The 16,244-nt window shown below is 39.6% G+C and overlaps 1 protein-coding gene across 2 annotated transcripts in view; it reads left to right on the forward strand.

Annotated features, from left to right (window-relative positions):
* Window positions 1–16,244, forward strand: part of Adamts3 (ADAM metallopeptidase with thrombospondin type 1 motif 3) — a 221,094-nt gene that overhangs the window by 20,169 nt on the left and 184,681 nt on the right. For both annotated transcript variants that reach the window (XM_036201567.1, XM_036201566.1), the window contains exon 3: window positions 1,988–2,394. In XM_036201567.1, the coding sequence (XP_036057460.1) occupies window positions 1,988–2,394 (407 nt within the window). The remainder of the gene's footprint in view (window positions 1–1,987; window positions 2,395–16,244) is intronic.

A 16,244-nucleotide genomic window follows, 5' to 3' on the forward strand; every position in this document is an offset into this window, starting at 1 on the left:
CAGTATGTTGTCTAGACGTTCTTGTGTGAATTCCATTCAGAGGAGATGGAAAATCCATACATTAAACTTAAGCATTGCTCTCTCCTTCCCTTGAAGCAACAAACTGATGGAGAAAGAGTTCTAACAGATTACTGTTAGATGTGGAGATGTGTGGGAGATGCTCATGGGTTCTGAGGAGAAATAGAAGTCAGTATGACTAGCAGCATAGACAAAGCAAACATCTGGTTATGAAAAACAGATACAGACTGAACAAACCTACCTGGCTGTAGAGTCTGATATATAGAAAAATCTTTTATTAAGTTACTATATGTTGATATTGAGAGTATCAAGTAAATGAAAGGTGGTCCATTGTCCTTTGGGAACTTACTTGGTTGGGCCTTCTTAGGCCACATTCAAGGACTTGATTTGGATTTGCCTGTGGACATTTCCTCCTTATCACTCTGCCCTGTAAATCTTATGCTCATCCCCTAAATTTCGACCCCCGTTCTAAACCAGGACTGATGAAAACATTCGCTAAGATTTGGTTGTAACGCAGACCAGCATCATGCTTTCGCTCAGCTGCTTTAGGGATGTGTAGCTGAGATCTTGGGGTCAGATGCAACCCTCCCTCAGATATGCAGAGTTTTCCCTTTTTCTCTGTCTTATAATACTTGCAGACGTGTTACTTGCTTTATACTTGTAACCAAGAGTGGTATTTTAATATAATGCATTGGTCAGTGTAGGTAGCATAGCATTGACATGTACACCAACAGTTTCCAAGTTACAACATGCCTCATCTGTCTTCTGGGACCTTACCCTTGAGGACATGGTGATTCTACAAAGACACTAAGTACATAAATCATTGGTTCATTGTGGATCTTAATGCTCTAAATATTTTACATGGATAACAAAGATTCAATTTCTATAGACAGTCATTATTTTGAGTCAATTAATTTTGTCAGATAACACAAAACATTACAGGACTGGTTTGGGATGAGAATTCTGAAAGTGGGAATCTTTATATTCATGCTCATGTATTTTCCTTCCTGTGCTTGCTTTTTTTCATGCCCTTGGGCAATATCTACTGTTTTCCAATATTTACTGTTCTTTTATCTTTCCCAAGTCCATACAGTTAACTAACCTATGGGAAACAGTCCTGACTGGGAGATTTAGTGTAGTATGTAAATGACTACTTGTGTTATAAGGTGGATTCCAAATATATGTTAATGGACACCTGTTCCTTGGAAGGAATACAGTATAAAATGAGAATGCCATACTCTCATGCCTCTGCATGTCAATTTATAGATTGTGGTTTCTTCTTAGTTTTTTTTTTTTTTTTTTTTTTCAAATCAGGATTAAATATCGTGGCATAGTACCATAGTACAACAGAGGAAAAAAACGTGTATAGGTTTTGTAGTATAATTTGGATTTGTATCCAAGTTTCACAATTGACTAGTTTTGGACTCAGGCTCTTCCTGAATCTGTTTCCTTATCAGTGGTATGTGATTGTCAGGGATGTAAGGATAAAAAAAAAATAACAAACTATAGTGTTATAAGTTAGAGTATAAATCTTAAATTTGGGGTAGAAGCAGCATTTGGAAGATACAGAATGCAGTATAAATTTTGGGATTCTACAAGGACAAAAAATAAAATCAAGAAATTTTATATGATAACTACTTTGTTAAAAATTCTTATGGGAATCCTGAGTGATTTAGGAGTATGTCTTAATTTTAAATGAGCCAGCTATAGTTTATAGAAACATAATTCATGGTCTTAAATATAGCAACAAGGTATAAATGTTCATGATTGAATACACTTTTAAAAATAAAATAATTAATTGAATTACCTAAGTGCATTTGAGAAATGATTTTCGTTCTTAAAATATGTTAAATTTGACCTGGCTCGGGGATAATTTTATTGCAAAGTGTGGTTAAGCTTTTTGAGGAGGTTCTTTGTGTTGTGTTCTCCTACTATCTGACATCTTATAATTCTCTTTTTTTACCTACAGATTTACCAATAAAAAGATATAGAGAGTATGAGCTGGTGACACCAGTTAGTACGAATCTAAAAGGACACTATCTTTCCCATATTCTTTCTGCAAATCACAAGAAGAGGTCACCCAGGGATGTGTCGTCTAACTCAGGGCAATTGTTCTTCAACGTCACTGCATTTGGAAGAGATTTTCATCTTCGACTAAAGCCCAACACTCACTTCCTAGCTCCTGGGGCTGTTGTGGAATGGCATGAGACCTCTCCAGTGCCTGGGAATATAACTGACCCCGGAAACGGCCGTCAACACGGAAGTGCTTCGGAAAGAATCTGGAGATCAGAGCCTTTGCAGACTAGCTGTGCTTATGTTGGTGACATCATGGACATTCCAGGAACCTCTGTTGCCATTAGCAACTGTGATGGTCTGGTAAGGCTCACTTCCTTTCCTAAGTGTGTGCACATGGGAGTGTGCAGTGTTGGCATTCAGTGTGTCTTCAGCGTTGCAAGGTAGAGGTGGAAAGGAACACCAGCTCAAAGGCAGCTTGGTGGGTGGGGCAGGCCCCCTCTGCCCTGCAACTGTTGTAGCTTATGTACACAGCATTGTGAATCTTAAGACCTCCTCAGTTGTGACTGCAGGAGCTTAATTCCATTTGGAGGACAAAGATGACTAATAATTCTTGACAAATTATAGTGTCCTTGTTGCTAGGCCATCCTATTTCTAGGTTAGAAACACTGAGCTACCCAGTCCAGAATTGCCCCCATTTCTCTGTAGATTTCCAGAACAAACTTCTGTTTCTGTGGACAGACCCTCTTGCCACATTGTCTGGCCAACTCTGGCTACAATTCTGTCAGTAGGATTTTTTTTTTTTTCTCCAGCTATCCCTAAGATGACTGTGACCTCCATCCCTGCCAAGTCTGTAGTATACCCAGCCTTTGATGGCCTTTGTTAGGAGGTGTTGGCCTGCTTCACCTTCTTGCTTTCCTCTCTGAAGTGAGTTCAGGGGGAGAAGTTATGGTGGTGGCCGGTGTTTTACACTGGGACAGGAAGACATTGTTGCTGGAAGCCCTAGGTGAAGATTCATTTTCTCCACAGAGTTCTGCTCTGTCACACCACTAAATCACTCATGTGAGGAGTGACAGCTCACACTGATGTTTGTAAGTTACCAAAATGCAGGAATGTTTGATGTAATCTTATGTCTCAAGTTTTACAATAGAAAGACAAGAAGTTTTTCTAGGCTTATTAATACACCATTGCCTTGTGAATTCTCCCAGTTTGTCAGCAGAGAGAACTGGTTGGGAGTGGAGGAAATGGGTAAGTTAATTGCTTTTCTGGGTTACTGGAGGTCAGTGATTTCCTTATGGGCTGCTTTTAAGATCACGGGAGATTGTCAAGTACTAAGGTTTTCCACATTAAAACAAATTACCTCTAACTTCTCATGGAAGTACTAGGGTTTATCTAGTAAAAATAGTATGTAAAAGGGACAGACTCAGGAAAAGTCTGGCTGAAAGAGATGGGAGGTGTTCTTTCTCCTCTTTCTTCTCGCCCTTGAACCTTTGCTTCTCTGAGGGTTAGAGCAGGAGAGCCTTTGTAGCATCAGGGGCTCTTAGAAGTTAAGGATGGATGTCTTTTTCTAAAATATTAGATAGTCACATCTGGTGGATATCATAGGCATTTTATCCTTGTTAGATCTTCGGGCAAGACCAAATGAACTGTATGGGCAGTTGCCAATTTCTAACAAAAACATCCTCGGGGCTTCTGCTTTGAGACTTGGTCCCTTCGAAAACATGCTATTGCTGTGTTTGCCCCAGTATGTCTGATTGCAGAGGCACTTTTTAACCAAGTCTGTTTTCGAAAGAATCAGACAGCATGCATGTGATTGAGAACATTTGGTGATTGTAGATTCAGCTCAATCTGGTAAGTGAAATGTTTGGCACTAAAAATAGGCACAGTCGTGTAGCCACTTGCAGGGTACTTGGAGAAGCTGGTTGTCGGGAATTGACCTTTAAGATGCTGATGGTGGACATCTGCTTCTGGGAGCTGAAGCTGCTCTCTCCAGGACAGTGTCCTCTTATTATTTTCTTTCACAGAGGTTCCCACAGAAGGAGCTGTGTATCACTGATGGGCAGAGGGGAGGACCACGCCTTTCTCGTTTACATACTTATTTTAGAGTCTGTAGAAACTGAGGAAAAGACTACTGAAACAGTGTTTCCAGGTTGACAGGAGACGGTTCTAGGATGAAAGACGCTGTAGCTCTTAGTATATAGAAGGAGATAAAAGAGGAAGGAGCATGGGGTTGTTAAAAGTCCACCATTTACTTTTGTTACTCGCAACAGTGTATGAGACCGTGACTGTTGTGAGCTTGTGTCTTAAATTTGCTTCGGCCCTCCTTGCCTTGTAATAATATCTAGTTTTGTGTGACCCATGCCAGGTTTGAGCTTTTGCCCACGTCATCCAGCTTGCCCCCTTTTTCATGCAGCTAGGCAGCCAGATTGTACTTATTTAGAACTAAAGAGTGATGGGTTAGCCCAGCCTTTGATCATTATTATATCTCATGTCACTTAATAACTGACCTAGGTTCTTGATGGTGCTGAAGAAAACATAAGTGACTGTGAAAGCAGTGGTAAGAGCCTCTTACATTACTTCTGGGCAAATTATACTTGAAACAAGAAGAAGAAAGTCGTGGAGATGCCGCGACACCTTGTGGAGGACTGTACTTTGAGACCACAGCTTCTATAAGCTAAGCCTACCCTCAAGAGTCCCTTAAGCTTGGTGGTTGTTGTTTCCATTAATCTGATTGGAGAAATGCTGATCCAAGTTAGGAGAGTAGTGAAATACTCATACATATCACACTCTGTGCATTGGACGGCTGGGTGAATGTTGAAATAGAGCAGGCTCAGCCTTTGTCTTCAGTGAGACTATGCAAATACATAATCAAAGAATAAGGCTGATATATCAAGGAGGCTGCAAGATTAGAGTGGGGAAATGTGAGAGCTTAGATGATGGAAAGATGATTCCTGCCCTGGGTAGTAGCCTGGATGGAAAAAGCTATACTTCCGATGCTGGAGATTTGAGCAGATGAGCATGTGTGTTAACATAATCATGGGTGAAGGAAGGGAAGGGATGAGAAGAACTGCACACTTCTGGGGAAGGTAGAAGCACTGTATGGTTGTATGACTGGGGAGAGCTTGATAAAATTGATTTCATGAAGGTTGTAGCCCATGCAACAAAAATACCGGGGAGTCAGTGTAGAGTAGGCCCATAGCTACCTGAATGTCGAACAACGATGATGGAATACGGAGGGAAGAAAGAGAGAAGAAGAAGGCCATGTCACAGACAATGCTCAAATGCATGGCTGATGCTGTCAGGGTTACCTGGATGTTCAGGATGACGACAGGGCAAGGATTGATGGACCTTATTTTTCCTCATAGAACATGTCCTTGGGAGGCCTGTGGACATGGCTGCTGGTATTTAGGCAGGTTTGTACAAATAGCTCTTTTTTAAGTGTTTCTGGAATTTTAGGTGAGAAGTATGGAATTTACTTTTGGAGACCCAGAACAGATTCCCATAATGTCAGGCTCCCCAACCTTTCAGTTTGAGGGATTAAATTCTATTCTTTAGGAAGATTTATATGAGTCTGATTTCTTCTATTTGGTATGTTTCCCACACCTCCTCATGTGTTTACATTCTGATCAGATTTATTCATTCTATCTCTAAAAGGCACGTCTAATGTCCTTTAGTGATTTCTGCTTATAATATACTTTTACATAGAAATTCAAGTAAAATGTAGATGAAGGTAATATAATTTTATCTAATCAATGTCACTGAACTTTTGAGGACAAACCAATAATACCTCTATTATTAAGGGAGTTTATATTCATTCATACTTTATGTTGTTGTAGTATCTAATCTATATAGGTGTGTATGTGTATGTTCATATATGGGATAGGTATTTCTACACAGTTATGTATGTATACATGTATATTTATGAACATATATTACATAATGGGGCAGTGGTCAGTCATACATGGCATCATTTGCAGTCAAGAGAAATGTAACCAAATGTAAAGATGCATCATTAAATTATAATTGCATAAAATTAACTGTAGTGCATATTATCTTCTGCCAGAAGAACTTTGCAGCTGTTTCCTTTTGTCCTTGCAGTGAGCTAGAATGTTACCAGTTTAATTCCTAAAAATTGATGGGTTAATTATTTACCCTTAAGCAGTGTGTATCCTTCATAATTTGCAAGTAACATAACAAAGCATATCTTGTGAGACCCTGCCTCTGAATAAAAATTTAAAAGGGAATTTAGCTTCATAAAAAGTTCTTACCTATTGTGTGTGTAGCCTGGGTTCCATTCTAGTAGTTCAGAAAAGAGAAAACTAACCTTCCAGGTGCTTGTGTATTTTTTCACTATATTTAATATACTTAATATAAAATATGTGTTAATTGACTGTTGTTGGTAAGATTCCCAGCCATTTGAAAGCTACCAATGGTTAAATTTTTGTGGAATTGATTTTATATGAAAATTCACCACTCCTCCTCTCCCTCCTCCCCTCCCCCTCCTCCCCTTCCTCCTGCCCTTCTCTTGGTATGTCAGGACATTGAGCCTTGTACATTCTAGGTGGCTATTCAATTGCTGAGGGACGTCTCCAGCCCCATGAGATTTTTCAGCTATTTAGGGGATAACATCCTTCATCCCTTGTTCAAGGATCAATTATAACTCCATGTTGTTTTAATTTCCTAACTCATCCTCTGGCTGGCTGTTGTATGCACTACTGAGTATGAGATGTTGATGTCTTCAACTATGATTTTGAAGCTGTGTTTGCTTTCCTTCAGTGCTTCCATTTTTCTCATATATTTTTATAGTCTGTTACTCCATAATGTAAATATTTATGATTTTAAATATGTTTTTATCGGTATATATCTTCCTTTGTTTTTTGTAACTTGTTTTGTGAAGTCTATTTTGCTTAATGTTATACATGGGATGGGCTTTCCTTTTAATTATGTCACTGGATCTAAAGTGATTTTCTTATAAACACTGTATTGTTGAATTATGCTTATTGTTTTAATTTATTATACATGTTTTCTTTCATTCTATTTTGTTCAAGATTTTTCAGATGACTGTTACGTGCAACAAATGTCAGCACACACAACTTTTAAAAAGGGGTTCTGTGATACAGGGAATGGTCTATCTGAGACCTTCTCCTATCTTATTTCCTACCCTTTTCTAAAGGGACCAATGGGTTCTCCTACTAGGTATTACCTGCAGAATATTGGAATTCACAGATGAGACCCAGAGTCTCAGGTCTAAGTAAGCCAAGAGGGCCGTCTGAATGCCTAACCTTTAGCAAGTGAGAACTCGCCATGGGTAAGGAATCCTTTGTGGTGTGTGTGTGTGTGTGTGTGTGTGTGTGTGTGTAGAAAGCCCTGAGAAACAAAGAATTCTGTGTGTGGTGTTCATTTGAGTCATAACAGACTGTGAAGGCTTACAAGGGTATTTCCTAAACTCATTAAATTGGATAGAAATTCCCTATGATGTAGTAAGGACCCACACCCACACACACTGTTGTCTGGTGAACTCTATATCCATCCAAGTTTCTTATCCTGAAACCTACACTCACAATACCACAGAATGTGACTGTGTTTGGAGAAAGGACATTTTAGGTGATTAAGAAAAACTGTGGTCGTTAGAGTGGGCATTAATCCACTGTTCTAAAAAGAGGAAATGATTAAGACAAAGACAAGCAAGGAGGGAAGACCATGGGAGGATATGGAGATAAAATGGTGTCTACAAGCCAAGGAGAAAGGCCCCAGGAGAACCAACACTACAGCTCCATGAGGGGACCCTCCAGCCTCCAGAGCCGAGATCACGTATTTCTGCTGCTTCCACAGCCTGATCTACGGTGTTCTGGCAGAGTCGTTCCAGAAACTCTTAGTTATGCTGCAAAAGCAGTGTACCACTGGCATGATTCCTCTTGTTTAAACAATGAATTACCCTTTGACGATTTCATTTCTGTGTGTAATTCATTCTGTTCCTTTCACTGCTCTCTCTGTTAGCTCACTCTCATCACCTCCCCCCACATACCCCCTTGTATTGTCATGTCTTTTGGTTTGTGACCAACTGAGTTTAACCATCAGTTTATAACATCTGTGTCTACTTGTTCCATACCTGTACGTCACGGGGCCTGTCCATATTCAGTTATGGATTAGAGGGCTGGGGATTCCTCCCTGATGTCTTACTCATGTTCCGGGGGATAGCCTACACCATGCAGGCAGCCTTAGTTATTTATTCTTTTTAAAAATAACCCATTTTATGTGTATGTGTGTTTGACCTGAATGTACGCTCTGTGCACCATTGTGCACCCATTGTCAAAGGAGGCCAGAAGAGGATGTTGGATCCTCTGAGACTGGAGTCACAGATGGTTGTGACCTACCATGCTGGGGGTGGGAATAGAACCTAGGTCCTCTGAAAGAGCAGCCAGGACTCTTAACCATGGAGCCATTTCTCCAGTCACTATTTTCATTTTTTGTGGTTTTTTTTTTTTTTTTTGGTTTTTCGAGACAGCGTTTCTCTGTGTAGCTTTGTGCCTTTCCTGGAACTCACTTGGTAGTCCAGGCTGGCCTGGAACTCATAAAGATCCGCCTGGCTCTGCCTCCCCAGTGCTGGGATTAAAGGCGTGCGCCACCACTGCCTGGCCTACTATTTTCATTTTGAAAATCCATTCTGTCTGTCTATGCCCATTTACATTTAAATTGATTATTGATAAGGAAAAGTCTTAATTTTGATGTCTATTTTCAAGTGGTTGATAGTGTTTCTCATTTCCTATATTGTTATTTTCCTTTATGTTTAGGTGATTTTTTTTGCAGCAAAATATTTTAATTCTTTTATTGTCATTTTTTGTATATATCTTTTAGCTGAATTCTTTGTGGCTTCTGCTGGAATTACATTTAACATCTTAAAGTTATAACTCCTTGTTTTGAACTTAATTTTTTCTAGTTTAACTTTTAACTTCACTTAGATTTTTTTTGTTAAAAATGACAACTATTTGTCAGATATGTATACTTATTGTTTTGAATTTATTTTAACAGTGATAAAATATGAAAACTGTTCTTTTTGTAGCTCTGTCCCTTCTTTCAGTTGTGGATGTCATAAAATTTTATCTTTATGAATTTCATGTCTAGAAATTTAAACTAAAAATTTTAAACTCCTTAATCTGTTTTAAAATTGTTTTATTATATTTTTTAAGAAATTAAAATATAAATCCCCCCTCTTCCCTCCACCACTACCCATGTTCCCTCCCTGAGACTCCTCCCTGTGTCCCCCAGTTCCTTCTTAAATTTATGGTCTTTCCCTCACCAACTGTTATTGCTACCCCTCTATTTAAATGCATAAATATATAAATAACCCTGCTGAGTCTGTTTAACGTGGTTTGTGTATATATGATTTCAGGGCTGACCACTTTGTTTTGACTAACCAGAGTCCCATCCCTGGGAGAGGCTAATTCTCCCTCTCCATCAGCAGTCATTAGTTGCCTGTAGTTCTGTGTCTAGAAGCAGGACCCAATGAGGTTTCCCCTGTTCTGTGTTAACATGTCTATTGATATTACCAATGTTCAGATCTTGTTTAGTTAACTGTATTGCTAACATATCACAGGTCAAGCTTTCCTGACATTTCTAGAAGACACAATCCCACATCAGATTTGAAGTCCTTTGGCTCTTACAATCCCGAGGCCCCCAACCCCTCCTTCTTTAAATTCTCTGAGCCTCCAGTGCAGGAGCTGCACTGTAGATGGATCACAGGGTGCTGAGCTCGACATAGTCCATAGATCTCTGCATTATGATCTGTTGTGGTTTTCTGTAATGATTGCCTTTCACTGTAAAGAGAAGATCCTTTGATGCAGGATGAGAACTGTACTTATCTATGGTTATACAGACAGGTTTGAGCATGCAGTTAGGAATCATGTCATTAGTACAGTGACAGTAGTAGGTTCTCCTCTAAGATCTGTGGCCTCACTAGCCCTAGTTAAATGGCTAGGATTCAGTGCCAGGCATGATTTTGCTCTTATTGAGTGGGCCTTAAGTACAATTAGACAACTGTTGGTTACTGCCAAGATATGAGTGGCAGTATTGCACCTTTACAGATAACTTGCCATGCTGGTCATTATTACAGTTCATTGGCATCACAGTTAGATGGGACTATTGATTGCTTCTCTCCCTTGACAGCTTGCATAGCACTTCCTGGTACTATGAAAAACAGACTGTAAGAAGACATTCAGGTTAGATCCAGCTATGTGTTGAAGTATGTGGTGTCTTCATCAATAAGGTCTTACTTTCAACCTCCAAGAGGTTGCCAAGGGCAACAGCAATAGCCTATATTGTTTTGAGAGTCACTTGGACTACCCTGACTAACAATTCAAATGGAGGTTTCTCATGCCTGTTACTGGGATTTTGTTAGATAGTATACGGCTCTTGGGAAAGCATTGTCAGCCCAATGGCATATCTACACTCTCTCTGTCTCTCTGTCTCTCTGTCTCTCTGTCTCTCTCTCTCTCTCTCTCTCTCACACACACACACACACACACACACACACACACACACACACACACCCCTATCTGTGAATGGTGTGGCTATCCATACACTTGTATGTATTGTATCTCTTAAATCATGTTGTAAGCCAAAGTAGGGTTATATACCATTATCTAAATAATATTAACTTTACAATGTTTCTTTTTTGAATTTACCTTTATTGGGATCTTGTGGGTTTTTTTTTTATTTCAGCTGAATGCTAATTATTCTTTTATTTCAACCTGTGTCACTGTTGGTATTTTTTGCAGATGGAATCTAATGATAACACATTCTCTTGGCTTTTGTTCATCTCAGAATATCTTAACTTCTTCCTCAATTTTGAAAGTCGCTTTTTCTGGACAGACTTCTTGGTTGATATTTTTATTTGTAATGTTTTTATTAGCATATAATTATACATAATAATAGGTTTCATTATGGCATTTTCATACATGTACATAATGTATTTCAATACTATTCATCTCCCCATAACTCTTTCTTTTCCACACCTGACTCTTAATAATCTCTCTTCTTTTTCCAAGTAGTCCCTCCATTTGTACTTTCCTGTCTTTCTTTCTTTCTTTTCTTTTTTTGTGTGTGACCCAATGAACTTTGACTATGGTTCTGTACAGGAGTATGGGTAAGCATTTGTTCAGGGGAGTATAGCCACCTTATCAGTGATTACACCGCTGAAAAGCTGCTGCTCCCCCAATCACTTATTTAAACATTATTTATCTTTTAACATTTTGACTATCTGTCCACTGCCTTTTGATCTCTAAAGCTTCTTATGAGAAATAATGCAGATAAGCATACTGAGGCCCAGCTTTGCAGTCTTTTCTCACCTCCCGAATCCTACCATTAATGCTTTTGGATATGACATCCCTTGGTTTTGCTTATATTCCTTGTAATAACCCATGCTTTCTGTTCCTTAGTATTCCATATGAGTTTTCTTTTATGTTGGACATTTCAGTCTAGTACTACAGCAGTTCTAGGAGTCAGATCCGTTCCTTCTCCATCATTGCCAAGTTTGCTCATTTTCATCCCCCTTGTTTCTCAGCCTCCTTACTCCCCAGGTATACACAGATACTTTCTAATTTTCTCCACATATGCAGTTGCTTTGAGACAGTCAGTGTCAGGCTCTCCACAAAGGTACAAGATAAAAATAAAACGTGAAAAAGATGTGCTGGGCTTTGGAAGTCACTTTAGCCAGATGGGAAGGGTGCTGGGACAATGAGAGTAGATCTGGGAACAGTGGCTGCCATGCCTCCTGCCTCTCTATGATCAGAACAGGTTCCAAGCATTTGCAAAGGAGACAGGTCCTTTGTAGCTCACATGGTGTGGGTAAGCTGTGTGCAAGGACATGTCTGTTGCTGCCCAATTCAGGGCTGACATGTGATGTCAGTTGCTTTTCTATTATGAACTCAATGTATTCCTGCTATCTCCTGGAAGAAGATGCATCTCCTGGATGTATCTCCTGCTTTCTCTATTGCTCACCTTCAACAGAGTCCAGAGTCCTGTCATCTACTGTGTGCTGTGTGCAGTCCTACTGACTGCTATGTACTTAGGACCTGGGTTTGGGGAGGACTGCTGGTTCCTACTCCATCATCCCAGAATCTACTTGTTGAATCTTAGTTTAAAAAAATGCTTAGAACATAATGATGTAAAGTTTTGTAGTCAGAATCAAGAAATACCATCAAGACTGAAAAGTAGCTAAACTCTGCAAAGTTATGACATTTTACAGGAGTTTAATTTGAAAAAAAAATAGCATTGATAACTCTCAGACCTTTTACAAAATGGTTGAAGGTAATGAATTCTTTTGGGAGTGGTCACAATTTTGTATTAGAGCCAGACAAACCTGGATTCTGTTTCCATCACTTACTGTCTGTCCTCAGTACTCCCGACAAGCCTTTCTGTCACTTTCCCTCAGTGAGGTGGGAAAGGATGCTCATCCAATCAAGGCTTTGGAAAGAACATCGGTGCAGCCCTGAAAACCTAAGACTGTTGCTCAAGAGCCTTTCTTTTTTTCTGCTTAGGATTATTTTAATATTTCATTATTAAGAATATTAATGAAGTTTAAAGGAAAGATAGTGCAATCACCCAACTCAGGCTGTGAACTCCTTTGTAGAAAACAGACTGCTCTGAAGTAAAGATGTTAGGGGAAAATCCTTGTAAACCTCAGGTTACTTTTACACGTGATACAAGCACAAGCAGGCTCATGTTAACAATCCTTCTGAGGGGCACACCGATTCTCTGTCTGCCTGGAGACTTGCAAGCATGGCCAAACCACAGTTCACATCTTAGTTATTCACCACCCTTGCTACGTAGGACATTCTGATTTATGTTCCATTTGGAAAAATCTTGCTCCACTGATGAGATTCTTCAGTTAGCAGAGGGAAGGTAAACATGAGTGTATCACAGAGCAGCAATGCAGCCCCTGGTGCAGAGAAGTTTCCTTCAGTGATGTGATGTAGCCCACACCCTAGTTTCAGAGACGTCAATGAAGTAGAAGTTGACATGTTGTTATTCCTCTAAGGTTCATTATAGGCATGTATTTCAAGTTATGAATCATAGCATGAGATGTTTTTGAGATAGGAAGATTTCTATGGCATTGGATGTTACTCCCTCCATCTCTCTGTCCCACCCCCTCTGTCTTTCTCTCTGTCCCCCCCTCTCTCTGTGTCTCTCTCTTTCTGTCTGTCTCTGTGTGTACACACGTGCAATGGAGGACAGAGTTCAATGTTGAGTGTCTTTCCTTAATCATTCTCTACCTGAGTTTTTGAAGCCACCTACCACTGAACCTGGACTCGCAGGGGTATTATCACTAGGGCTCCTCCTCTCATCATCCCCTCAGCACCGAGGTTATGGATGTTCACTAGGGGTCCGAACTCAGACCCTTATGTGACTGAGCCCTTGCCCAGCTCCTGAGGGTCCTGTATTCTGATGGTCTTCCTTAGTCTATTCATTTTGTATCTCATTTCTTTGGCGATGGTGGTTAACATTCTACCTTATCTTTATTTTTTTATCTCATCTGGAGTCTTCTATGACAAATAAAACCAGGCAAAAACCTGGCAAGGAGTGTGCATTCTTTTTTATTTTTCTTTTCTCATTTGTTTTATGATTAAGGAAATAATGACAAGACTCTTGGTTTTTCAAATATCAACTATTTTTTTACAGTTAATTTACTTTTGTTATTTTAAGATTATAATTTAATTACAACACTTTCCCTTTCCTTTTCCTCCCTCCAAACCTTCCCATATGCCATTCCTGCTCTCTCCTTCAAACTCATGACCTTTTTTTTTTATCACTAATTATTATTGCATGCATATACACAAAACATATAACAACATTAACATTAACATATACAACATACAACATACTTCTAAATACGACCTGTTCAGTCTGTATACTGTTTTTTATATGTATGTTTTCAGGACTGACCATTTAGCACTGTACAATCAATTGGTATGATATTCCCTAGGGAAAATCAAAGAGTGTGAATTCTTGACCCCTCTGTGGATACAGTGTAGGAGCATGGGAACAGAGGTAGCATGGGGCTATGTAGCTTCAACTATTAAGGAATTCAGTTTTGAACTTGAATGACATTATCAAGGTAGACTTTTGGGGATGTAGGGAGTTTTTCTTTTGTAGGGAGCCAATGACAATGTAGGCAATTTCTGGAAGACTTGCTTCTCCACACGGTTATTTACTTAAGGTAGAAGATGTGTGTGAGACAAAAGGATTGTGTTGCTGCTTGCTTAGGTGCCACTGGACCGTAGCAGGCCCCATCTTCAGTTAGGCTCCTAAGAGAAAATGAGCATTGCTGAATGAGAGAATCTGCAAACTTTAGCAAAGCAAGTACAGTAGGAAACTTATTTAGCACTGTCTGTGAAAAACAGCACTTTAAACATGGGAATTGGACCTTTAGGATAATACTTCTTTTGGAAAGTGAGGACATTTGATCTTACTGAGAGTGTGCCAGTATTTCTAGCTTTTCTGACTGGCTTTGCACAGCCCTTCAAGTTGCATACCTGGCTTTGAGGAGGGCGTTCACTGGCTGCCAGGGCAAGTGTGCAGACCTAGCTTAGCGATGGTACTCAGATAAAGTTAAGTTACCATGAGATCTCTATTTGGTCAGCTGTGCCTCATTGCTGCCTTTGGCTTCCACTGTGGGACTGCATCTAGACTTAGACTATCAGGATGGCCAAAGAATTTGAGCCATTTTATTCCTAGCTCCTAACAACTGATAATAAGGTTCTCAGAGAAGGATCTCTGTTTATAATCCATGCTTAGAAAAAAATAGACAAATGTTAATCTATTAGAATGCTTTGAAACTGGCAGAATTTTCATCCTACCAGTATGTAGGATGTACTTTTATGTACTTAAAACTGGGGTGTCAATTAGATCAATGTGATTTTTATTCACTTGCTTAATCTTAAATGTTTTGAAACATTTTATAAGCCTGACAAATTATGTGGTGAATTGTTTTTCTTACATTATTATTTTTATTTATTAATATTGCCATCGTTGTGTGAGTATGCATCACCATGGTGTGCGTATGGAGGAGAACTTGGTGGGATTAGTTTTCTCCTTTCACCTTTATATACGCTCCAGGGATCAAACTCAAGATTACAGGGCAAGCAGCCAACCTGCTGAGCCATCTCATTGACCCTCATTTTCCCTACCTTTTTTTTTTTTTAAGCTGAGGATTGAACCCAGGGCCTTGTGCTTGGTAGGCAAGCACTCTACCACTGAGCTAAATCCTCAACCCATTTTCCCTACCTTTTAATCATCAAAAATATAAACTTGCTGGTCAGCGACCTAATGGGTACAGATTACATACTGTGTCTACTCGCTGATTCCACCCTTCTGGTCAAACAGTTAATGCATTCATGGGCCTTCCCCGTTTTGGTGGGCCTGATGGCACAGTCAGACATTCTGAGTTTCCATTATGGATGGATCTCTGTGGCTTCAGGAAACGAAAGTTTGGAAATGTAATTACTAGCTTTTTAAGGTTCCTTCTAGGAGCAGTGCTCCGTGACTCTGGAGTTAGGTTTTGTGTTCCTTATCCTTATGAACAGCATATTCCTGGCCAAAGGAGAGGTCCAAGCATTGCACTGACCCTTGCTAATGAGTAATGACAAGTGTTAGCTGTTTACTCATGGTCTGGAGTGGAAACTGTATGAATGAGTGTTTATATTTCCAGATTCTGAGATATGCTTACTTTCTAGCAACACATTGTCCATTGTTTTGATAGTGGTTTTTAATCCACCAAACATGAAAAGTTCTGTGTTCTTAAAGGCTCCAAGAAACCTGACTGCTATTACAGTTTTGGAAAGTGTTTTAGCTTGACTCTGATTGAGAGGAGGAAATATAACCATTTTAAAGCACAAAAGAATATTTATTAAAAAGTTAAGTAGAATGAACTGTCCATTGGATGGGCTGTTAGGGACACAGCAGTCATCTCAGGATAGAGATGTTGTGCCACAGTTTGGAGGCATTATACTCTCAGGGAGAAACATGTTGCGTTTGCTGAATGTACAGCCAGACCAATGACAGTCCTTGTTTTCAAGGGCATTGAGACCTCTTGGAGGACTTAGGAAGACATAGATTTAGGCCCACTGCCCCAGAGTGTCAGATCTACTGAGTGTACAGAGCATCCTGAAACTTTTACTGCCAATCCTTTGTCAGTGAGTACTGCATTCTGACACTTG

The sequence above is a fragment of the Onychomys torridus genome, chromosome 10, assembly GCF_903995425.1.
Source record: "Onychomys torridus chromosome 10, mOncTor1.1, whole genome shotgun sequence".
Taxonomy (NCBI): Eukaryota; Metazoa; Chordata; class Mammalia; order Rodentia; family Cricetidae; genus Onychomys; species Onychomys torridus.